The 26,099-nt window shown below is 39.2% G+C and overlaps 1 protein-coding gene across 1 annotated transcript in view; it reads left to right on the top strand.

Annotated features, from left to right (window-relative positions):
* pex14 (peroxisomal biogenesis factor 14) overlaps window positions 1-18,881 on the top strand; it is a 69,108-nt gene extending 50,227 nt beyond the window's left edge. The window contains exons 6-9 of the mRNA XM_079587727.1: window positions 2,806-2,908; window positions 7,554-7,651; window positions 14,243-14,334; window positions 15,480-18,881. Coding sequence (XP_079443853.1) covers window positions 2,806-2,908; window positions 7,554-7,651; window positions 14,243-14,334; window positions 15,480-15,939 — 753 coding nt within the window. The 3' untranslated portion in view covers window positions 15,940-18,881. The remainder of the gene's footprint in view (window positions 1-2,805; window positions 2,909-7,553; window positions 7,652-14,242; window positions 14,335-15,479) is intronic.
* Window positions 18,882-26,099: the final 7,218 nt, after the last annotated feature.

Below are 26,099 nucleotides of genomic sequence, written 5' to 3'. Positions count from 1 at the left end.
ATTAACATATACCGTATATGATATCTTAATGAATCGATATTCAGTCAAATAGAGTCTATATCAGAATTTGATAGCGAATCGTAAGCTTATGTATAGAAATCGCCTTAGCCCTGCCCTAAAAAAGCACAGTACCAGTCATTGTAACAAATGGACTTCTGAAAAGGACAGAAAACCTAAAGCTCTACCTGATCTGTTAATTTGGCTCGAAGTTCATTAAAACAACATTTTCCTTGTTTTATTTAGTAGTTAGAATAGGTCAATATTTTATGATAACCCAGTATTTTAACTAAATGCAAAAGCTGATTAATCGATCAAAGACTACTGATTCATCTCTGAAATAATCTATTAATAATCTTTTATCAAAATAATCGTTTGTTGCAGCCCTACTGAAGACCGGAGTAATTCTGAAAAGTCAGCTTTGCAATTACTGGAATAAATGACATTTTAAAATATATTTAAATAGAAAACACTTATTATTTTTAATTGTAATAATATTTCACAATATTACCATTTTACTGTATTTTTTATCAAATAAATGCAGTCTGGGTTAACATAAGAGATTTCTTTCTTTCAACAATAATAAATAAAAACATCTTAACTCAACTCCTGAATGGTAGTGTATTGCCCATAAACCGTGAGCAAATTCATAAAAAGATTGGGTTTACGATATTCACCTGGCAGACAAGAAAATGTGCAAAAAAAAAACATGATTAGAGATGACAATATAACAGACTTTTGTGTGGGCTCTTTTGACTTGGACCGAGAGATGTTCTAGGGAATAAAAAAAACACTCTGAACGCTTTAGCAACCGTGTAGTGATGTAATAGCAACCGTTCACAGCATTGTGAAAGTGACTTTTGCGCAGGCAAGCAACACTCATCATTTCTTTAGAAAATGCAAAAAATGCATTTCTGTTCTCTTTTTCACTCCTTTCTCATTTTCGTTCTGTCTCATGCTCTCTCTCTCTCTCTCTCTCACACACACACACACACACACAGGGTTCTCCAGTCCCCCGTGTGGGTCTCTGCTGTTGAGAGGATCTGTGCCCGTGGCTGGAGGTGCAGTTCCCTGGTGTGAGAGCTCTCACTGCTGTCATGTCAGAGGAACAGCTCACCGGTGCCACCATATGCCCTGTCCTCCACCTCCACTTTATTTATGCTATAGAGCACATTGTAAACAGCGCTCACAGCAGCTCTCTTATTAACTACCCTGGTGTTGACACTCATTCTGATTTTTTCAACTTAAAAGTGTTTATTACTTATGCCGGTGTCAACACCGGTTGCGCCGCTGTGAAAACCTGTTAAGGCCAACTGTTTTCCAGACGGAGAGTCTGCACACGCACATTACGCTTTACAGCACCCAGCTATTCACCAAATGCCATGTTAATCTCCCCGTCGATGTGATGTTTATTTGTCGAGGGAAACAAATCGACGTGCGCTTTTGTAAATAGAACAGCAATGGCGTGAGAATCGGACGGCAGCTAGTGGAAGTCTGACCTTTGCTTCTTATTCTCAGTGTTTGGAGATGTTGTTCTACAAGGCTTAAACTCTGACAAGCAATTGTCCTCAGAAGGTGACATGTTCAAATGGAGAAGCCAGCCTGTGGGCTAAAAGACTTAATGATGTTGAACCCAGAGTCATGCCCCGATGCTTAATTCTTGGCCTCAGTGTCAGCCATTGAGGCAAATTACTCTGGATGAAGCGAGAAAACCACAAGACTTTTGAGAGGAATTAAAAAAACAAAAGGTCCTGTTTTTTTCAGCATGAATGCAGGCCTATTAATCATAATTCATATAATGATGTTTTATCTGCCGTTGCCAAACACAATTCTGAACCTGATACTGTGAAATCAAGCACAAACACTAGTATTGATTTTTTTTCTCCTCATTTCTTTTATTTCAGTTTGTTTGATATATTGTGCTGATGTACTAGAATCTATAGTAAAACATAGTCTTTATCTACCCGCTCTTAAATATAGCTTTATTATAAGTCTGATTCATAATTACTTCATTCAGTAAAAAAAAAAAAAAGATTTACAATAGCCTTTTGATTCCCTGCTTGTTGTTCTAGGCCTTTTTAGGGGAATGTTAAAAATAGCCTTTAGTATAAGGCTGCTGTTCGTCATTTTCTATTTTTGTGTATACATTACAGTGCATTCTAGTATTTAAAAAATGTGTAGTTGTATTTTAAGTAAATTTATTTGCTCAAGAAATTGTCACCTAATTGTGATCATTCAAAACCCATCTTTGTTACTGTGCAAGAAAAAAATATTAACTATATTAAAGTTGGGGGGTCACTATCATTTTTTTTTGTTAAGGACGCATTCAACTGATCAAATAAAATGACATGTATAAGACATGTATAATGTTACAAAACATTTCTATTTTAAATAAATACTGTTATTTTTTTAACTTCCTTGTCAAAAAAATGTATCATGGTTTTTACAAAAATATTAAGCAGCACAACTGTGACACTGAAGACTGGAGTAATGGCTGCTAAAAATTCAGCTTTCCCATCTACTGGCATCTAAATTAAAATGTTAAATTAAAATACCAAATGTTTACTTTAAATTGTAATGATATTTCACAATATTTTGATAGTAAAGCTTATAGAGCTCTTTAAAAAAAAAATCCTTGAACATAAGAAGCCTTTAGTGAGGTTTAAGTTTTGGTTTGGCTATGCTAACGCTAATGGATTAGCCCTTTGTCTATTTGTTGAGTTAGCAACAGAGCATGTCCTGGTCCGCAGGCCTGTTTTCCCTGTTCCTGAGTGGAATTCTAATAGCGTGCCGTGTTTTTAATTGCAGAAATACATCCTTCCCCTCATTATGGGCAGCAAAGAGGACAAGAAGCATCTGCAGCGGATCGAGAGCAACATCGCGGATATGAGTGGCACGCTGACACAGACAGGTGAAGATTAATATCTTCATCACTTTTTCCTCCTTAACATTTTCCTTCATTTATCTGTCGCCAAAATCTGCTCACATTTTACAAATGACGGTCCTGTCATTTTGCTTTAATTTGAAATTGCTTGTTTACTGTCAGCTCAGCTTCAATTAATTACGTTTCGCTGAAAAGCTCTTAACCTCAGAATATTAATGAGGGGAAGAGGAATGACAGCGTTTCTTTTTTTTTTTTTGCCTTCTTAACTGCGTGGCAAGAAAGTTCATTTTAATTTTCGGCGTGGTGGTGTGGCTCCCCGGTTGGGCCCGGAGTGCGCTGGTGATTAAGTGTGCGCTGACAGGTGCGTCTCCCGCCTTGGACAGGTGAGGAATCTCTGCTAGGCTGTCAGAGAGGGATGCCTCTCCTCCTCTCTCCTCCCCCTCTCTTTACCCACTACGCAGCCGGTGTAATTAAACATCCCAGCAACCATGAAAGCGGGACACTTCCCGAAGAAACTTTGTCTCGTTAGTGCCGCAGTCGACTTACAGCTGGGTGGCTCCTTCTGTGTAAACGACAATTCACGCTTGCAACATTTTTTTTCTAAAGAGAGGCAGGATAACATATGCAGTTTTTTTATTACAGTTTTTGCAAGGCAGCGCTTAAACATTCTGCTTAGGATTTTTACACTTCTGCTTAACATGAAACTTTTTGTATATAATTTCAGCCTTATGAGAGCTTTTTTTTGCATTTATGTTCAAATCTATTTGCGTTATGTAAAGTTTTAAAGTTAAAATTAAGATTAAAGATTAGAAGTGATTAAAGTGAGTGAATATAGAATATTCGGAATCTAACAGACAGTGATGCAATTACAATATTTGCATGCTGAATTGCAACTGGTCTTCCTTTCCTTACGTCTATTTGCATATTTGATGAATGGCCTTGTCTTCCTTGCATATATTTAACCATTAAAAATAGGTATGCTCTGGGAAATTAAATTCTGGCTGATACTGAGAAACCCATAATTCTTGATAACTGATACATATCCGATATTAAAATCATTTATTATTTTGTATGAATAGATTAAATTAATAAATGTTTGATATGCTACAAGTTAATTTTGGCTTCACAACATTATAATGTACAGTATGAAAAATTTGGCGATTTGTAACAATTACATTTAACAGTGTTATTAAATTATTAGTGTTTTTGTAGATTAACCTTGAGCATTAGATTAGTACAAAGGTCATTTTGACATCTGAATATTCACCAGGCTTCTTTTTTTTCTTTTTAAAACAGGTTGAAGCTCTTTAATTCAAGGTTTCACACATCCTAAAAAACAAACTTTATTTAGTTCTACAAATACGTGTTTCCTGCACCACTGTTCAGCGTCACAGAAAAAGACATATTATTGCATATTTTACATCTTTTTACGTATTACGTATTTTATTTTCAGTTGTAAGCTTTCAGTTTGAATTGCGTGTGATGACTTAAAGGGCTTAGTACTAAACTGATTTCTGCTGGGAAATATTCTTCTTCCCAGTCAAGCTGAATACCATGAAAACATTTGAATATTTTTTAAATTGTAGATATGTAACAGTCTGTGAATGTGAAACAGTACATGCAAAGCAGGCACTCTTGACTTGTAATAGACAACAGACTTGTTGTTGTTGTTTATAAAAGACTTTTTCAAAGTATCCTAGCCATTTATCCATATTAATATTTGCATTATAAAAACATGTAAATCATCTAGTTTTATACATGGACTTACATGGACTTCTGTTATGCATATAGTTTTGTTTTCATTATCCAGGAGATCAATATAAGCAAATTTGGGGCATATAGGATAAAGGGCGAGTGGTTGCGTCTCTGCATTATGTTTTCCGTTGCCTAGCTTTTTAGTTTGGGGAGGGTTACCAAAAGGCCAGTCGATTGTGAGCCATTGCGTGCAAGCTTGATGTGGGTTTCTTTATCTGATTATCAAATGAGCCTCTTCATTGCCATTTTGGTTCATATATGCAAAAAAAAGCCTCCTTTGTGTTACGCTGCCTGTCTAGCTCTCGTTTTGTTTGGTTTTAACAGGATTCCTGTTTTGTTTAGCGTCACATTCAGATGATAAGAGTATTTATATTGTTCCGGGCTGAAGCTGCTTTTCATATTTTCTTTGTGAAACACTTGTTCCTGACCATCTCTCTCTCTCTCTCTCTCTCCCTTCCTCCCCTTCTCTCTCTCTCTCTCTCCCTTCCTCCCCTTCTCTCTCCCTCTCTCTCTCTCTCTCTCTCCCTCCTTCCCTCCGCAACTCTCTGGTTTTCTCCTGGAAGAGCCGTACCTACCCCCAGTCACTCAGTCAGTCACGCCGCTGATCTAATTTGCTGTGGCTGCAGTAGCCAAGTTGCTATTGTAGTTAATGACTGTTTCAGTTAACAGTTTGGGAGAGGGTTGCAATTACGGAGTGAGTTTCCCCCACTTCTCACAACGTGAGTAATAGCAAGTGACTGCCGCTCTTGCCAATTGCCCGCACTCCTTTGTTAAAGTTTGTGTATTTCTCTAGTGCCAAGTGCGCCGGAGTGATGTATTCCTTTGAATGTGGCTCCATTACTCTTGCAGCCTTTGATTGTAAGCCTTGACTCCCATTATGATTTCCCAACAACTTTCCACACGCAATTAATGAACAGGTCTTGGAAGCACTTTGTCGCACACACTCACCCTCGTGCTGGCTGTAATGGAATTGTACTAGCTGCTTGGTCTCTTTGTCTGCGGATAGCATATTGGTGACCAGCTGGCCAATAAAGCCTCAGACAGGCCCGGACATATGCAGTGTACATTATATTGAGGTATTTACTGAATAATTTACGCTGTACACACTGTCTGCCTCCTTGTAGCAGCTGCGAAGCCACTTGCAGGATCTCAAATTCGCCCAATTGTTTTCTCCAAAGAGAAGGTTTGTGGAAACCTGAGCCACACTAAATGGAGGCATTATTCCTTGTGTTTTGAGTATGAAGCGAGTGTTTGGTGGGTTAAGAGGTCTAGTGCAGTTGTTGCTCATTCTCAGTGTAATATAGCAGGAATTGCTGGGGTTGACGTTGACTGTAGTGGCATTCCTGCTTGGAACAGGTTTTTAGTTTAGACCTTTTAGCTATTTTATTCAAAGGATAGTACGAAAATAAGTGGAAATTATGGGTAGAAAAGGATTAAAAGAAGGTTGTGAGATGTTGCGAGCTGTATTCAAACCTGCATTACCCATTTGAGCACCATGGCTTAATATACAGTAACTTCTAACCATGTGCTTCTAGGGACTATTTGAAATCGTAAGGGTGACTTTCAGTAAATGTGATATTTAACGAGTCCATGATCGCATATAAACCCAGATCTATAATTATAAGTAAATCTTCTTCTTTTTTTAAAGGGCTAGATCACCCAAGAATAAAAATCTAGCCATCATGTATTAGTTCTAAATCCCATATGGTTTACTGATGTATGAATTCATCTGTACTGTAGCCATATGATTGGTTTGTCTGGGGACTGAAATTTAACTTATTGATAATTACATTTCTGAAAATCTTCCCCTCTGTCATTGCTTTCAAAATGTGTGCCATCTGGACCAAGCAACCAGGTTTTGTGTGTGCATTCTGCAAAATATCTCATTTTGTGATCTACATCAAACTCGTTTGGAACAACGTTAGGTTGAGTAAACAAAAATATGTTTTTTAAATGCATGTTTTTGAAGACAGTTTAATAAATTGGATTTCAGATTTCTGGTTAATACTAATATAGTCATCTGAGTTAGTACAATCATTATTATTCAGCGAGAAAAACTGTTCAGCGTCTCTTATTGTGTAAGTAGTCACCTAATGAGACAGACAAAGGCTGTGAGAGAAAGAAACATGTAACAGCTCTTAAGCAGAAAGTGGAAAGGCTGTTTCTATGAAAGGAGAGCCCTCGAACTGTGCGCCGGAGAGCCAACAGTCGGCAGCTAATAATATCTGCTGATGTTAATCCAATTAGAGTTGATTTAACACTTTACAGAGCATGATTTATAGAGGCGTTTATTGGTTTTCTGTAACATAATCAGTTTGGAAACTTAATGCATTGTTTGGGAATGCATGTGTGACTGGAAACAGGGGGAGAGCAACTTGTGCTCTGGGTTATTTGAAATGATACCCCCATTAATAACACCAACTCTGGCCCTGCTAGGGCTGTTTTTCTTGGGCTTTCTCTAATCCTCGGGACCAGCACAATCTGACAATAATTCAATCTTCAGAGAGGGAGGAAAATGAGCTGTATTTAGTAAGATTAGTGAGGACAGTAGTGTCTAGCCCTGCTGCCTCCCAAATGAGCAGCTTTTTTTTTTTCCCCATCTTGTTGATTGTTTGGAGAGTTTGATAGAGCCAGCGTTTCAAACCCATGCTAATGGAGGTTAAGAGACCCTGATTTGATATAAGAGCAGACGTAGGTGATTAATCTTGTACAAATAGAGGTGTCTTATATTACTGATTGAGCTGAAGGCTAAATCAAAGAGAAAACCACTGTGTGTTGATCGTCGGTAATGCTTTCAAACAAACGGATATGTCGGTTTGCACTGGTTCTCGACTAAAGCTGTCGTTTTCTTGCTTGTGAAGTTCTGGTAAATGTTTTGGGTGTAGACTTACCTTCATTTGTGTGTTTTTGGATGCAGTCACCCAGTTGCAGACGACCCTGGCTTCAGTGCAGGAGCTGCTGGTCCAGCAACAGAAGAAAATACAGGAGCTGACACAAGAGTTGACCAACTCCCAGGTAATGTCACACACACTTGCTACAGTGATAGACAGATAACCTTTCAATTTAAAAATGCAAAGTCTGTCATCAATAACTCTTATGCCGTTTCAAACCGATGTGACTTTATTTCCTCCATGGACCACAAAAAAAAAAAAAAAGATATATTGCAGAGTCCAGTATACTTTTTTTGATGTTAGAGAGCTCCAAAACTGTCAGAAACCACCTTAAAAGTAGTTCATATGACTACCTAGCTCTTATGAAGTTATATGATCGTTATATGTGAATAACAGCGAAATTTAAGTTATTTAGTGATAATCTTCCCCTTCACCATAACTCTTAAAGCTCTTAAAAAAGCTGTAGCAAGACGCATTGCATCAGGTTTGTCTTGAACTTGTGAAAAGAACTTGGCATTTTACATCCATGATGTCAACCCGGTGTGCTCATTTTTGAATTAAACGTGCAATGGTGCCAATGGGATTTAAGAGCTGCAACAGAGGGCAAAATAGTCAGCCAATAATGACTTAGGACGTGTGTCCACCAAAGCAGCTGAAAACGCTAGGCGCTCTGCTGAAAACGCCTAGCTATGCGCGCTTGAGAGCGTTTTGGCAGCGCAGCATTTTTTTCAGTTGAGACACTTTGCTTGTTATGAATGATACGAAATATCCGCGAAAGTGTTACTAGTATCTCATTTCACATATATTTTGTTTCTGTGTTGTTTCTATATTAAAATGTCTATACTATGTAACATATTTTCTTTGGCTCTTGTTTTAAATAATTTTGTTCCGTTATTATGCTTGTTGTCATCTGTTGACGTTGTACAAGCAGAATGTGGCGGTTGGTCGGAGTGGAATTAGTCCCGCCCCTCCACTGTGATAGGGACGGCTGGGTAAAAAGTGACAGTGATGAGCGCTGCGCTTTACCCAAAGTTGAACATTCTTCAACTGTCGGCGACCTGAAAAAAACACCGGGCGCTTCAGCGTGAAAAAAAACGCTCAGCGCCTGAGTAAATTAATTGTTTTGTTTTGGGAGAGTTATCCCTTTAAAATGTGTCCAATAGTGATGTGGTTGCAGTAAATTACCATATGGCGAGACAAAGCAACATTTTGGTTTGATTCAACAGAAGTGATTGGGGGAAAATCAAATCATACAATCAGAACGTTCCTCGAGTTTTTGACATTCTTGTCATTACAGACCAAACTATGTCTGAGAGAATGAGATATACACATCCTCCATGGTGCATGGGTCAATAGTTGCCAACAACATTTTCCTGTCAGTGTTTTTTGTTGCATAGACATCATCAGAGAACAAATTTCCATGTGCATTATATAAGTCCTATCAAACTGCTTAATCGGCAGGATAGAAATGCATAAAATGCCTTCTATTGTCTGAAATAACTTTGCAATAAGAGAGCGCAGCTAACCCGTGTAAAGGAAGTATTAAAAAAGCTGAAGGAATTTAGCTATCTAAAACAGTTGCATTCCTCCCCAGTTTTGTGATTTCTCTCAGATATAATATGAATGATAGTAGACATTTGTTTTTTGATCTGCTGTGTTTAAATAAAGACGTCAGTGTGCTTTTTCATTGCGGCGTTCAGTTTCATGGGCGCAGCCTCTATAAAACAAGGCCACTTCAAGTTTAAAACAACACGGGGCATTTTTCAGTGACATTGAGACTGATGCCTAACCCTGATGTGAATATTAGTTGTGACAGAGCTCATATGCCGTTCAGAAGAGAAAAATGTGCATCAGCAGGACAAGTCATGTCATGGGAGCTCCATAAAGAACATGTACGGCCATCTCCAGACCGCTCAAGCAAGCCATCCAGGGACAGGAAGTGAACCCACGCTGCCACCCCCTCCTGATCTCTCCTCAATCTGTCATTTGCCTTCTGCTAATTTCATCTGGGCTGAGACCTCAATTAAACCCCCACCCATACTGCAACTAAAACTGGACCAGTAGGATTTTCTTTGAGCCACAACCTTGAGTTTGAGGTGTGACAGTTAGACTTTTTTGTCTATTGTTGATAAACATAGCTACTAATTACATCTTCAACAGTTTAGTTAGATTACTGTACTAATTACTTTCTCTAAAAAGTATTGCATTAGTTAATTGTAACTACTTTCTAAATCCCTTATCAACCTTGACCAGATGAACAATAGAAGGATAGACTTAAGTATAGACGAATAAATATTACAGAAAATAAGTAAATACATGCATACATGTGATTTCTATGTATTTCGTACAATTTCCAGGAGGAATTTAAGTCAGCTTAAGGACATAGTCATTTAGCTGATGCATTTCAAAGCAAAAGACCACTATGGCACACCACCCACAGTAATAGACAGCAGTAAAGAAAAGAGAAGAACGCACAGAAAGATACAGAATTGTCATCTTTGTTGTTTGTCTATTGTGGCAGTGCCACATTTTGTTGTCTTTATCACATGCTAATTTAATGCATTATGGTGTCATTGCAGAAAAATGCTCCTCATGATGATAAGGCCTTCAAATCTTTTCTGAAGACATGTGCTTATGATCTATAATGAATAGTCATCTAAGGAAAATCGCCCTGCTGAAAACATTGCCAGAATGTGAAACTCTTAAGATACAGTTTGTATCTTGCGATACTCTGATAAATCATCTTGTAACAGGCTCCGAAAAGCGCTTTGGAATCGCAATCGAGGGCATGTTTTATGTCCACAGCTTGTTATAAGCACATGGGTGTTTTACTGAAGCATCTGGATCCCGTAGGAAAGCATATGCAAACACATCTGGCCTGGCACAAATTGAAGTGAAAATATGAATCTCTCACCCTTCTGAAGTTTGCTAGAATTGCAGACTCACCACTGCTCACACATCCCCACATCCCCAACCTCCTTCCGTCGCGCTCTTGAAGTTCGCCATCCATAAACTGACTTGCCCCCCCCCCCCAAAAAATAATAATAATCTAGGGTTAACCTCAGATGTGCTTCTGCTAGTTCCAGAAAAAATGCCACAACATTGATCTATTGTTCAACACACTTCCAGTCATCATCTGCACCAGCAGTCCTAAGTCAAGTAGAAATGGCTGAAATTCTCTGTCAAATTCCAGATTGAATTAAAAAGCTTCATTTGTTATGAGTGCCTTGCTGGAAAGCAGCAGTGTGTATAAAGTACATCAAAAAGCCCATTAAACAAATCATAAAGTCTACTTCATGCCGATCTTAAATTTTGTTTTGAGAGATGTTGTCTAAAGCCATATGGGAAATTGGGGAAATTATTTTCAGGTCCGGAGCATGAAATTAAGGACACGTGTTACGCCTTTTGGCTGTGTATCGTTTTCAGCGTGCGGTTTTCTGAGTTGCCTTTTCGGGGTTCTTTACTCTATGCAGAATGCGCCAAGCTTGGCAATTAAACTCTTTAATGCGTAAATGTGTATTTAACCCGAAACACATGGTGACTCCCGTTTCCTCAGCTGCTAAGTAAACATTTTTTTTTATTTTTTTTATTTTTTAAACCACACAAATGAAGTATGTTCTGTTTTGTGAGCACAGTTGGCCTTTTTCTCTGGATGAGTTAGTGCTCATACACGAGTTTCTGCTCATGTTTCTGCTCGTTTTCTTTTTCATCTCAGTAGATTAGCTACATACTTTGTGTTTCAATGTCATTATGCACACCTGAAACTGTTATTCAAATGCTGATTGATAAAGTTGTTAACTGATAAAGAAAGTCAGTTGGAACTAACCCTAACATCTTTAGAGAAGTGTAGTTTTATTGCATTGTCTTTGTACTGCTCAAAATACTTTTCTAGCACCTGATAAAGTACTAAAGTAATGACTTTACTTTTTTCAATAGTTGTATATTGTTTTTTATTTGTTTTATTTCATCATTTTAAAAGGAATAATTTACTCCAAATGGAAATTTACTCAGCCTTATATTTTTCCAAACCAGTGTGACTGAATTTTTACTGCAGCTTTTTGTTTGAACTGTCCTTTAAGAGCAGAATCTGTTTTTGTTTCTTATATGGATTTGCGTAATTTTCTAAGCAAATTTTCTGCACAATGTATTTAAATATGGTAAAATGTTCTAAACAGGGCTTTAGAGTATAAGTAGACTGATATATCAGTAATATTTGTCTATTTTGATATCTGCATCCACCATGTGATTATTGGTTTATCATTCATTCAAAATCTACCCACAGATTTGTCATAATTTCTTTTTTAAATGCATTTTTAGTGATTTTTTTGTAAATGTTATGTATACCATTTATTTTCAGGAAATTCTTACTTTTTAAGCTAAAGCACCTTGTTTTCCTTTGATAAAATGTAATATTAAATAACAGGCAGAATATTGCATCTCATTCTCCACATATATAAACCATTATCATCATGACTATTTAAGTTAAATTGCTGTGACGTTTGAATCCAATGATAGCTGTCTTTATTAGTGGCTGCTCGTGGAAGATTAGAAGCTCTTACATTTTTTTTCTTCTTCCACTGCGGAAGGCCCTGCCACTGGGAAAGTGAATAAACAGGCTCAAATAAATTGTACCAGTGTTTTCACCAGAAAACTCTCCCTTGGGATTTATTTTCGAGCTGATTCAGCCATAAATATACATGCATTACGTGGTGGAAATAGCATCAGAGAGGGAAGCAGTGAATTAATTTGCATTCAGACATTTCTTAACTCGACTTAAGATATTATCCGTTGTTAATGTTCTACAGACATTTGCTTTAATGTATTCCTTGTCTGGCTGCTGCTGTGGTGCAAGTACGTGCATATACCTCTCTTGTACGGTACGCTCTACCTCCTTAAATAATTACCCAGACTGTGGTGAAGCTTTGTTCACACTTAAGAGGGTGACGGACCCCGCTCACACTGCACTGACCCCTCTGACTGGATGGCTGCTCACACAGTCAAAGACATGCAGAGAAAGGCCTTTAGCAGCAATTAAACGGTCATCGCTAAATGTGTGCGCGTGTGTGTTCGGCTCTCCAAATGAAGAATTGCACAGTTTAAACACCGCCGGCTGAGAGGTGCTTTGTAGCCTCTGTTAAAATATTATTTAGATTTTATGTCCGAGAAGTGTAAGCTAAGCCTCTGAAGCAATTAATTTTTTTTCCCCGTTACAAAGGTAAAATGAGCAAGAGGTACATTCCAGCCTTATTATACCGGATGCCGTGGGGAGTGTGGGATTAAGATGGCCATAATGAGGTGAGGCCTGTAATAAGAGCGTCTTCACCAGGCCTAATGCGCGCGGCTCGGATCAGATGTGGCCTCTTCGAAAATGCCACACTTATCTGAGGGCTTTAGGAGCAGAAAGGAGACAAACCCGCCATCCCTCCCCAGCCCTCGCTGTAAATGAGTCTGATCCTTTTCAGATGTGATTCAATTAATTTACTTTAGATTTAATTACGTGTGGAAGAGTCCGAGTTATCCCTCTCCTCTCGATAGGGGGTCTCTGCTTTCTAACTAGCCGCCCCCGGTGACTCCGACGTTCTTAATTACACTTTTATTTTCCTTTTCCCCCCAGTCCTTTTTTCCACTTCCTCTTCCTGCTTTCCTTCACCCCTCCCCCCTCGGCGGGCAGAAGAAATTGAATGGGATTATGGGGTAGATTGTTTGCTTGTGGACGGTTCAAAGAGTCAGTGGCTCCATGTAGCCGTACAGCAACGGGGTTTGCTTGAGAGCCTGGGTTAATCTGTCAGAAGGTTTGGAGAATTGAAATAGAAATGTACAGGTGCTAAAAATCTCCCTTTTTTTCCTCTCTATCTCTCTTGAAGTGGGTTCCCTTTCATAAATTGACATTACCAACCACCTGTCTATTTGGAGAGAAAAAAAATGATGGATGGATTTTTTTTTGGGCCTTTTTTTCCCTTGAATTCATTTGCTATTCAAATGTTTGCTGGCCACTTCAATTGGGCATCACTCCCTTCAGCAATTCATCCCATGGCAAGCAGTTAGTGATAAGGCTTCTTTTAATAAAAACCTCTCTGACTTGATGAATACTTCCATTGTTGTGCCAGAGACCTCTTATCAAACACCTCTGTCCTGCTCAAATCAGCAGTCTGCAATATGGAAAAATATGTAAAAATGGCATGATTAATTCCCTTAGCCTTTTTCTGAAAGATCCTGACCTTACGGGTGGAGAAGATACAGTAGTTGGGACTCGTCCGTATAGTTGTGGCTTGATATCATGAATTTGAGGACATTCATTGTCTCTCATTGACAGTTTGAATGCATCAGATTATTTTGTTCATTGAGTGACTGACAAATACAATTTGAAAAAGTCACACTTTAACGGATCACTGACATTTGTGAAGTTTTTGCACATGCTGCATATTCGTATAGCAGGTTTTGTTAAAAAAAAAAAAAAAGTCCAGATATGACAGATTTTTTTTAACATTCTAGGGCATATCTTTACCTTTAAAGAGAGTAGAGGGTTAACATGTTTTTAAACCATTTGTAAAGGTCAGTTTTTTTAACCCTGGGTTAGGTCGCATTTTAAAAGATAATCAGGAATATGTGTAAGAGGGTTAATAATGGTCCTTCAAGTCTAGAAAGTCCATAGTTGTAAATAATAAGTGTATTATGATGATCATCTTTTTTTTTCTTTTCTTTTTTGTCTCCTCAGGCCTCATCTGCCACCAACCGCATGCTGGAGTCTCAGAGCATCAGTGAACTCAAGACTGAGATTGTGTCTCTTAAGGGTCTTCTTCTCAGCAGGTAACTGTTTTCAATGATTAATCATCTATAACAATAGACAGTAGACAATAACAATAGACCTTAGTCATAATATACGCCATATTTAATTTGACAGGGGCCATAATGAGACTGAGGGACTTTAATTCAAAATGTTGTGTATGTGGATGTCAATCCTAAAGCTGATGCAGCACAAACGCTGATGTCTCCACAAACCAGCACCCACCCCCCACCCCCCTTCCAATTCTTTTTTGAAAATTATGTGACATCTACTCTTAAGGTCTGCCACCCAAAAGCCGTTTATCTGCCATTACAAGTATCTTTACAGAGTGCTCAAAACAGCCTGACAGAGGCCTCTAGTAGATCTTCCAACATGCAAGTTTTGTATTATCACTATGTAAATGAGTGAAGAGCGTTGTTTCTCACTCAGGGCAGCTGATATTTGTATTCCTTGGGACGTTTCGGCAGATAAATGTGTCTGAGATGGTTTGATCTGTATGTGTCATATCGTTCTCTTCACCGGGGCATGTAGCTGGAACCGGCTCATTACTGGTTAATGAGGCCTGATGCATCCAACAGGTTCCCTCAATGCCCCAAGATGGATCTTCCCTCACTTTCATTAATGTTGACTTGATTATGTATGTATCATGCAAATTAAGATCCAAGTAATCTCATACATCTGAAATTCACACAGATAAAAGCTTTCATTTTGTCTGTTATTTCACTCTCATTAAACATTTTAAGCTGTAATTACCTTTTTCTTCCAGTGTCTGAATGTTTTATCTGGTTGTCCTCCTCAAGATGTGAGATCTTCGCTGTAAATACAAACCAAGCACACCATCTGCTCAACTTGTTGCCTCATATTCAAACAAAACCACCTTGACAGTACATATCTGAAGTCGCTTTTGAATTTATTTTACTTTTGTTGTGAAGACATGCTTTGTTTTGAATCAGATGCCAGGTGTGGCGTGCATATGGACATAATCTCTCATGTACTACCATAATAACAAATTTGCTTGTGTTTCCAAAGCACAATAGCTGGACTCACTCGTGCATATTTTAGTCAGAATCAAGCCTGAGGCGCAATCTGCACTCTGTTGTGAGAGATTTCAGCAAACAGTTCAAAGAAAACGCTTGTAATTTTCTATTCACGTCCTCTTTCTTCTCAGGAGACAGTTCCCTGCTTCACCTTCCGTTCCCAAAATCCCATCCTGGCAAATCCCTCTCAAACCAGCGTCACTGTCCAACCCTCCCTCAGTCAACCACACCAACAGCAGCAGCGACATCTCGCCCGTCAGCAACGAATCGGCCAGCTCCTCCCCGATCAAAGAGGGCAACGGCTCCCTGGCCACCCCGTCCGGCTCACACTGCCTGAACGGAGACGTGGGCCTGGGCGCGATTCTCCCTCTGGACCTGAAAGACCAGGTCCGTATGGAAGTTCAGGGGGAGGAGGAAAAGAAAGAGGACGAGGACGAAGAAGACGAGGATGACGACGTGATCCATGCGGATGAGGAAGACCCCCTGAGCGTGCAGACCGAGGACAGGAGAGGAGGCGACGGACAGATAAACGAACAGGTGGAGAAACTGCGGCGTCCAGAGGGGGCGAGTAACGAGAGCGAGGTTGATTAGAGCGTAACCCCCAACCAGACTTCATCCGTCCAATCACCTTTTCCCAGATTTCCTGAGAGTTAATTTAAGTCCAGATATCACACCCTCGCTGCTGTAAAATGGCTACCGTGAGCATCATTTAACACTGTATGAGAGCGGCACCTGAGGTGGATTATGGTCCTTTCACTGCAGTTCTTTACCCTTTTGACTTTTCAACATGCAAACTTTCAACGTGCAAACCAGACTGTCGGCACAAACCTTCTGCATGCCTGAACAAGCACAGCGACAGACAACGGGAGAATTATGACTTTTCTTTTGCAGCCAGTCAGTCCATACATTTCCCCTAAATGCTAGCTACTTATTTTAATAGAGACTGTCATGCTCCAGAAAAAAGCCTGTTTGAACCATAGCCCTTCAAGCCAATACAAACGTGAACAATTGCAGTGTAGGGACTATAGAAACCAATTAGAGGTACCAAAGAATCCCAAAGTTGGCTTTCTTGTGATCTGAGGCCGTTGGATTTGTTTCTGTCATTGCTTTGTGTTTAGTTCAGCTGTAAAGACTAGTTCACAGGGTCCCAACACTGTTGGATCCGCTTATTCTTGTACTCTGTCGTAGTGGACCAACTGTCCTTCAAACGTTTGAGATTGTGTCGTACACGGGGAAGCAGCAGTCTGTGGAACAACGAGGCCTTGTATTTTGTGATCAGAGTGCTGGCGGATTCGAGATTTCTGTGGAAGAAAGAAAGAGAGGGAGGGATAACATGTTTGAGAACACAGAAAATGAGGCGAAAGAGAAATGTGTTTGTCTCGGTCGTATCTCTCAAGTCTCCAGCAGGGTAGCTGATTTGGTTTATGAAGTATGTTAATAATCAAATGATCGACAAATAACAGATGTATTAGTTCATGCGGCTTGAAATGTCAAGGAGGCTAAAATCGGAAATCTAATACTGAAAGCCTGTTATATTGTATTATATTACATGACAAACCCTCCAGTCCAAATTATATAGGCCTCCTGCAGTGAATAATCTTAACATGAAACGGTGCTGGGGTTTTGTAATTAAACTGTGTAAAACAATGGATGCTTCAGCGGAGGTGCTGACAGTTGTGCTTTTCTCTTTGGGGGCTTTTCTCTCAGAAAGTCATGAGAGGATTAAAAAAAAAAAAGACGGAAAAAAAAAAATTCCCCTGTGATGCAAATGGAGAGTAACGTATGAATATTTAACTAATGAAATTACTCACTCACCAGCTGATGAGAAACAAAGCCAGAGAGATCCTGGAGTGAGAACAAGAGCCTCAGATCCATTGTGACATTTTCACTTTTAACAAATGACCTTCAGAGTAACCGGATTACGGCGCAGCCAGGTGAATTGTGGGTCTGTGGCGGCACAATGCGAAGGCACAATGAAAGAGCTCGACCTGTCTGGCCACGTGTGTATGTTTTCTTACTTCCTAGACTAGGGTTGACTTAACACTAACCCACACAAGAATAGCTTATGTTCATATGATACAATGTCAAGAGAAACCCACTATGTTCGTTTGATATGCAGTGACTTTTTTTTATTTTTATTTTAAATTGGGCGTTGATTTTGAAAAGCTAAAAATCCAAATGTCAAGTGAACGTTAGAGGTATAGTTCAGTCAAATTTTTTTTTACCTGAATTTAACAACATAAATCTGTCATTTAACTCACTCATGTCATTTTAAACCTTTATGCTGTTTTTTTTTTCTTCTTCTGTGGAATGCTAAAGGATATATTTAGAAGAATGATCACACTGCTGTTTTGCATGCAACCACAGTTCAATTTTGTAATTTAATACACGTAGTGGTCTGTTAAACTCCAAATATGACCATGAAAAAAACCCATTCAAGTGGTCTATTTATTCTGAAGTTGATCTGAGTCGGTGAGTTGAACTTGAGAACCAGATCAGTCCGATTCATGAATGGTTTTCAAATGCTCTTGATTAAACGGTTGATCCGGCACACACATCACACTAAACTGTTCATTCACAAATCGGACTGATCAGGTTCTTCAACTGAATATGGCCAGAGCTGTTCTTGAGTTAACAGCTCAAGAATTGTATCAGTTAGATGTGTGAACGATTCATTCAGTTCTGCATCTTATATTGGAGCTTAACATCTGTGGTCACTATACATGAACTGTCACTGTTAACACTAGAACAACTTACATGTAGACTCTTCAAAATATAACATTTTTGTTCCACTGAAGAAAGGCTGTTTGGAACGGCATGAGAATGAACATAAATATTAAGTTTTGGGTGAACTATTCTTTTAATGGAATCAGAGAAGTCCATTTGATCTAGAAGGTTAATTGTATTGTATTGGTGTCAGAAGTGGCATTGCAAAGTTACAGATAGTTAGCTATTTAAGTGAGAGGAAGGAAGACCATCGGCTTCAGACTTAGAGCTTTAGTGTGAGTGTGTGTGTGTGCATGTACCAGTTTTGCTTAAAACAACATTCAGGAGTTCCTGCAACTGGCAGGTTGTTTCTGGTAGCGTGGCGGCAGAGGCCTTCAAACAACATAGTTTGCTAATTTTAGCTAATCATTGTAAAGCCTCTGTGAGGGCTACTGAATTAATCATGATATAAGCCACAGATTCAGTGCCTATATCTCTTTTCAGATGACATTCTCATCTCCAACTGTGTTTTTACGATCGTTTTGTTAGGAATCTTACTCGTGCTGCTCAGTTTCAGCAATTCAGATTAGGGATTTAAGCATTTGTTTGTGTGTTCGTGTGCGTGTGTGTGTGTGCGTGTGCTTGCCTGTGTGTGTGTGTTTGTGTGTGGGATCGGTTTTATAAGTAAGCTTAATTCAAAGGTCTGTAACAGTTTGTCTGAAATGCACAGCGTTGATATTGTTGTTGACACCCTGCTGGTATTTGTCAGAGAAATTCTGGTATGAAAAGACGAATGTACATAATTGTAATAAATTTGATTTAACACAAATATCTTTGTTTCTATTGTTGATTTTTAATTTAATTAGGAATAAATGTAACTTTGGTATCATGGTTTCATTGTGACAAAAAATACATAAAAGTGTTTAAATATAAGAAAGGCAGTGAAACTGCTATAGTATCCATTAACAAAATATTAATTAATGTAAGTGATTCATATATAAAACATTTGTTTGTTGGCGTTTTGCCTGTGTTGGGACAGGTGCCTTCCTGATCTAACATTGGCAAAAATCCCATATATGAATTAATAAAATTTCAATTATGCATTTTAGTACAAATTATTAAAAGTAAATAATTTACATATTTTATATATAATTTGCATAAGTAATGAGATGTTCAGCAATCTAAAAGAAAATGTGGATAAAGTTTGTGCAGTATTAACTAAGGACTTCATCTTACTCTAAATGTCACATTATTTCCGCATTCTTCTTGGCGTTTTCAGTGGACTCTATTAAGTGAATTTCAGTCAATAAACCTTTATCTTAAAGCAGTACTGTTTAAAAAAAAATGTAAAAAAGGGCCCTATTCCACTGTAGTAAGCAATACAAATATTCCAGTGCATTATCAAGTTTATGAATTTAATTTGTCTGTCAAGGTCTAAATGATCAATAGCCTTGCACATATTGATGTGGTGTATAAACTTCTCAAAGGTTCGATACCGCATCCCTTTGTAATCCATTAACCTCTCCCCGGAGTTCAGGCCAGGCTCAGATTTATAGGGGCTGCTGTAATAAATGCACTTGTACATCATTTAGTGTCTTATGGGACAAGCAGTGCATTCCTGCCTAGAAAGCCTCCTCCATCCCAATCTCCAACTCTTTAGACTGGTAGGTGAGACTCATTTTGCCACAACATGACTTAGGAACAGGGTAAGACGTTAGAAAGCTGGAGTGGGGAACACAGGGAGGCCGGTGTCTGTATATCTTTCCATGATGTTGGAAAGAAAGGGGTTTATATAGATGTTGAAGGTGTCTGCCCTGCTATTGCAGAGACTCAGGAGCTTCAACCTCATCATTCGGCTTTACTAAACGGAGTGCGCTCAATAGGCTGGTGCTGTATTGATGTGTGCTGAACTCCATTGTTCTCCTGAACTGAGCACTCAGCAGGTTAGAGGGCTGAGTGTCTCCTTGGATCAATGCAAGGGTTGTTAGCCCTTCCTGCCCCAGGAGGTTCACTGCACACAGCCTGCGCTCACAGCCCTGGGTGCTCATGGAGGAATTGCAATATGGACCAATCTGGATTGTCTTTTGCCATCTGTAGCTTAAAGAGCCATTTGAAAAAAAAGAAACCAATTTCAACACCACTTCAATGACTTTTAACATATGTTCTGACTTAAATTTAGAAATAAGAATAAATTAATGTTATGAAATAAATGGTTTTCTCCAATACACGTTGGCCACAATTAATGGCAACCTTTTATTCAATAGTATTTTGCAACCTCCAAGATAACAGCTCTGAGTCTTCTCCTATAATGCGTGATGAGTTTGGAGAACACCTGACCAGAGACCGGAGACCATTCCTCACAGAATCTCTTTCCCAAGTCCATGTTAATACACTCTCCTCTTCAGTTTTCAGTAAAACTTTATTTTGATGGTTCCTTTTGAACATTATACTGACTATAAGTAACTTTGCAACTACTGTACATGTCAACTTATTCTAACCCAAACCCTACCAGTCTACTTTATCCTTTCGATCTTTCAATTGAAGTAAAATAATTGAAAGTGCAGGGGAAATCACATTATGAAATAAAAGTTTTTCTCCAAAATACGTTGGCCACAATTATTGGCACCCCTAGAATAAAGTATCTCTGAAGTATATTCCCATTAATATTTAACTTTTTTTAGCACACCAGGTAACAGATTTATTTTTTACAACCATTTTTATCATATTTACCAGGGGTGACCACAACTGTATATAATGTAATATAATTTTTGAATTTACAAATGATAATTTATACAAATGATAGAGTGAGTGTGTGTGTGTGTATATATATGTGTATATATATATATATATATATATACACACACACATATATATATATATACACACACACACACATACCTAATCTATAATTTGTATAAATATGTTGGTGTATATGTTTATATATGTATACAGTATATGAAAAAAAATGTATACAAATAAAACCAAAGAAACACTTTAAACCCTGGCTTAAACTCATCACTGCTGTCATAAAGTGGAATACGAACACCTATTAAAGAATTTAAGATACTCGTGATGCCAGTCATACCTATCTTTATTTTTAACAATAGCACAGCAGGTGTCCCATTAAAGCATATCCCTGGACACAATCCTAGTCGCCGGGGCAGAAAACCTCCAAGTTGTCTCAGCTTTGCATGAGAAAGGTCAAGCCAAATTCTACAGGGATGGACCGGAGGGGTGACTTCCTCCTTCCGTCTCAGATAAGATAAGCAGGAGAGCACGCAGGGCTGCATGTGTAGGAGGGAGCCCGTTTGATGTTGTGCTAATGTGGGTCCAGACCTCTGGAACACCACTGGGTATCCTACACTCAAAGGGAATCCACTGATGGACAGATGGTATCGCGCACTACAGGACGCTCGCGCTCGATGCTGCTGGAAGTCGGCGACATGCTATGATGCGCTTAAATCTGCAAAACACAAGAGTTTGGTTTCCATCATGGTCCTGCAAGTCCTGTAGCTTGGGCACAAATATTTGGAAGCCCCATTGCCTATACTTTAAGCAAACAAGGATAATTTGGCTATTAAAAAGACATAAAATCAATGGCAGTACCAATAAGTGGCTCCAAGTCAGTTTTTGCCTTGATATTTGAATTCAAATCACAAAAACATCATATGAAGGTGCAGTCACATTAGCAAAATATCATGGGGAGTGTAGCAATGTGTGAAGCACAAACAAAGTTTATTATTAATTAACAACGTGTACTGTACTACTTACTATAGGGTTAGGATTAGGGTTAGTTAATTATGCATAATTTACTGTTATTATAGCAAGTACATGTAACGTGTAATAGACACTGTAAAATAAAGGATTTTGCTTGTGAAAATTCACAGAACATCTGCAAATGTGACCACCCCCTCTTTGTGTTAGAGGGTAAAACGTATTCCAGCTGAATGTGGTGTCCTGGTATAAAAGCGCCACACTTCTGGGAGATGGAGTTGAGGTGAAAATGGGCCAAGGTCGCATGAGACCGCCCGCGTAAGACCTTAGTGGGCTAAACCCAAGTGCAACAAAGCCGCATAGTCATAAAGCACTTTGTCATCACTTATATGATTGTTCAATCGAGCAGGATTGCATTTCGCCCCGCTGTGTGGCTGCTGTCACTTGATGTTCCTCTGGCCCTGTTTCAACTCTAAATGGAACAAATATACCCGCCGCCGTCGTCTTCATGCGGCAAGAGATGTGGCTCGGGTGCTTCAAACCTTGAGAGGTATGGAAGAACGGAGGGTGGGGTATGAAAAACAGAAAGCGGGAGGAAAACAATAGCATGGCGTAAAGGAGAAGAATAAATCTCCGGGGAGCTGAGAGGGCCCTGGAAGTGGTAATACTGGAGACAATATTTATGAATTGGCCTGTAATGAGCCATCAGCGGCATGGCGGATATGAGTGCTCCACCGGAGAAAAATGCCCTTGTCCTGCACGGACCAGGCAGAGCATCCGTGTTATAGTGGGTAGAATGGATTATCTGGGGGTGCTTGTCGGCTCGTTGAGGGCTCGGGACTGCAGGCGGTGACGGGGCAACAGGTGCGGCCCTCGCCGAAGCTTGCAAATTAGACAAATCGCATAGACCCTTGCATGCGCGGCACCTGAAAGACGCCGCAGGCTCTGAGGAGGAAGTGAAAGCGAAGGTCGGCCTGGTGCTGACTCTCCATATGGTCGTGTTTCCTTATCGCAGTCTTTCTCTGTGGTTACTTTCCACATGCAAATGCACACTACAACCCTGAAAGGATGTGCTGGATGACACTGACATGCTACGAAGCCTGTGCGCTGCCTAAACCAACAGAGCTGCTTTTAGCTGAGAGCAGAGAGTTTATGCCTTAATTAAGACGATGAATACCACTGCTAACTTCCTCATCACAGTACCTGTGTAATTACACCAGCTCTGCTATATCCTGAAGCACAGCTCTTAATGACTGTGGAATAAGTAAGATGTCTGATGCCTGGAGAAATAACTAAGTCTCTTGTACAGCTGGAGGGTTGCTCTGTCATTAACGTGTTTATTAAAGACTGTTTAGAAATGTGCTGCTTGCATAAAATGCTGTGTGCTTTGAAACAGTGCTAAAATGTTGTTAGAAACAATAAAGCCATTAAGAGACCCAATATTAAGATCAGAAATGCGGTTTCATATAACTTTCATGGCCCTCAAATGTGGAGTTTCTCTTATACTTTGTTTGGATCAAGACGCAGTAGCAATATGTATCACGCTGTGTTCTAACCAGATGCAACGCCGTTCGGTTTCCATTTCTGCCATGTCATCTTTGTAGCTCCGCCCACATAACCTCTTTAGTTCAAAATCCTGCAATCACACAATGAACATTAAACATTAAATATCTTCTGATTGGCTGTGATAGTGTGGCATAGCTCAGCAGTTTAGTGTCAACATACAGACTGTTAGTCTCTCAAGCCAATGTTTTTACCACCCGAATTAAATTTAGTGCATATTTTAATCTGGCCAAAACCATCCATTCAGATATAAAGGGTCCTTCTGAATGACACACTTCACTAAATATTACACTTCACTGAAGTTAAGTGTAGTTTAGGGGATATAGTATTACAAGAGAATGTGTCAAAAGTATAGTTAAAGCTAACATATCGCTTTACATTCACAATATGTAATATCACAATATCACAAAGGCATAGTTCACCCATTAATAAAAATTCTTTCATTATTTCCCCATGTCGTTACAAACCCATAATAATTTAATTCAGAATACATGAAAATGAATCTTCAGAATACAAATGAAGGCTTTTATTCACATATGAACATTCATCAACAACGGAAGCTCAAGCATGTTCGCTTGACGTGCGAGAACCAATGACGTTCATTCTCGTGTTACGCAGCACGTTTGATCTTCAGCAAGAACCAATGACGTTCATTCTCGTGTTAAGCAGCACGTTTGATCTTCCACAAGAACCAATGACGTTCATTCTCGTGTTACGCAGCACGTTTGATCTTCAGCAAGAACCAATGACGTTCATTCTCGTGTTACGCAGCACGTTTGATCTTCCGCAAGAACCAATGATGTTCATTCTCGTGTTACGCAGCACGTTTGATCTTCCGCAAGAACCAATGACGTTCATTCTCATGTTACGCAGCACGTTTGATCTTCAGCAAGAACCAATGACGTTCATTCTCGTGTTACGCAGCACGTTTGATCTTCCGCAAGAACCAATGATGTTCATTCTCGTGTTACGCAGCACGTTTGATCTTCCGCAAGAACCAATGATGTTCATTCTCGTGTTACGCAGCACATTTGATCTTCCGCAAGAACCAATGATGTTCATTCTCGTGTTACGCAGCACGTTTGATCTTCTGCAAGAACCAATGATGTTCATTCTCGTGTTACGCAGCACGTTTGATCTTCTGCAAGAACCAATGACGTTCATTCTCGTGTTACGCAGCACATTTGATCTTCCGCAAGAACCAATGACGTTCATTCTCGTGTTACGCAGCACGTTTGATCTTCCGCAAGAACCAATGATGTTCATTCTCGTGTTACGCAGCACGTTTGATCTTCAGCAAGAACCAATGATGTTCATTCTCGTGTTACGCAGCACGTTTGATCTTCAGCAAGAACCAACGACGTTCATTCTCGTGTTACGCAGCACGTTTGATCTTCTGCAAGAACCAATGACGTTCATTCTCGTGTTAAGCAGCACGTTTGATCTTCCGCAAGAACCAATGACGTTCATTCTCGTGATACACAGCACGTTTGATCTTCTGCAAGAACCAATGACGTTCATTCTCGTGATACACAGCACGTTTGATCTTCTGCAAGAACCAATGACGTTCATTCTCGTGATACACAGCACGTTTGATCTTCTGCAAGATCCATGAGGTTCATTCTTGCGTGTCAAGCAGGTTCGGTTGAGCTTCTGTTTATTTTCTATGATCAATGTTTATATGTGAATAAAAGGCTAAATTAAGTCCATTCATAATATAAGCGATCAAGTCTCTTCTGAAAATTTGGACTAAACCGCTCCGTTCATATGGATTACTTTCTCTTTATGAATTTTTGAAGAGGCAAAGTTTAAGTTGCATTGCTGAGAGGGACAGAAAGCTCTCAGATTTCATAAAAAATATCTTCATTTGTGTTCTGAAGATGAACGAAAGTCTTTTGGGTTTTGGAAAGACATGAGGGTGAGAAATTAATGACAGAATTTTCATTTTTGGGTGAACTAACTCTTTCAATGTCTTTTAATAACTTTTTCCCTCCACACACAATATGATAAATTACAGCTGTTGATATAGATTTTTGTGATGAAATTTGCCACTTTTTTCCTTAGTATGGTCATTTTTTTATGTCAAATTAAATTAATGCGTTGACATTTAATTATGTTTAAATATATAGGCTACCAACTTTTTTTTCCACTTCAAGCACTATCTATTATTAGTGTCTGCAACATCTTCCCAATCTTCACCTCTTCCATTCTGCAAATATCACATTGCTGATGTATGACAGTATTTTAAGTGTGTGGAGTGAGGAGACCAGTGTGTTATCAACCACCATAATGTGACAGATTAGCACAAGCCTCATCCCACCTGTTTTCACTTTTCTTTTCATAAAGGCCGCAGCTGCTGCACCAAACAAGGCATTTTAAAAGCTCTTATTTACCTTGACCCAGTTCACAAGAATGCATTGGGAGATTCTGTCATGTCCTTATGGTCATCATGCAAACACACGTAGCTGGTGGCTTTAGAGACTGAGCAGAGCTGCAGAGCTCAAAGTCATCATTTATTGTGCTGTTCGTCAAAAGAGCAGCTTTTCTACTTCTCTTTGTTCCCTCTCAATCAAGTCTGATTTAAGAGTCAGTTAAATGGACGAAATTGGTAGCTGGCTTTTATTTCTCCCTCCCTCTCTTCTTTCATTCAATAAGGTTCAATTTGAAAATGGTCTGGTTTGTATCCTTAATATATGAACGTGCAGGTGCTTCTAATCACAGGCAGTGCACACACTGTGACAATGTGAAATATCGCGATTTATCGCTTG

This window comes from Phoxinus phoxinus (assembly GCF_949152265.1).
Source record: "Phoxinus phoxinus genome assembly, chromosome: 18".
Lineage (NCBI taxonomy): Eukaryota > Metazoa > Chordata > Actinopteri > Cypriniformes > Leuciscidae > Phoxinus > Phoxinus phoxinus.
Note: the sequence above shows the minus strand (reverse complement) of the source record. Positions and strands in the feature narration are given on the sequence as shown.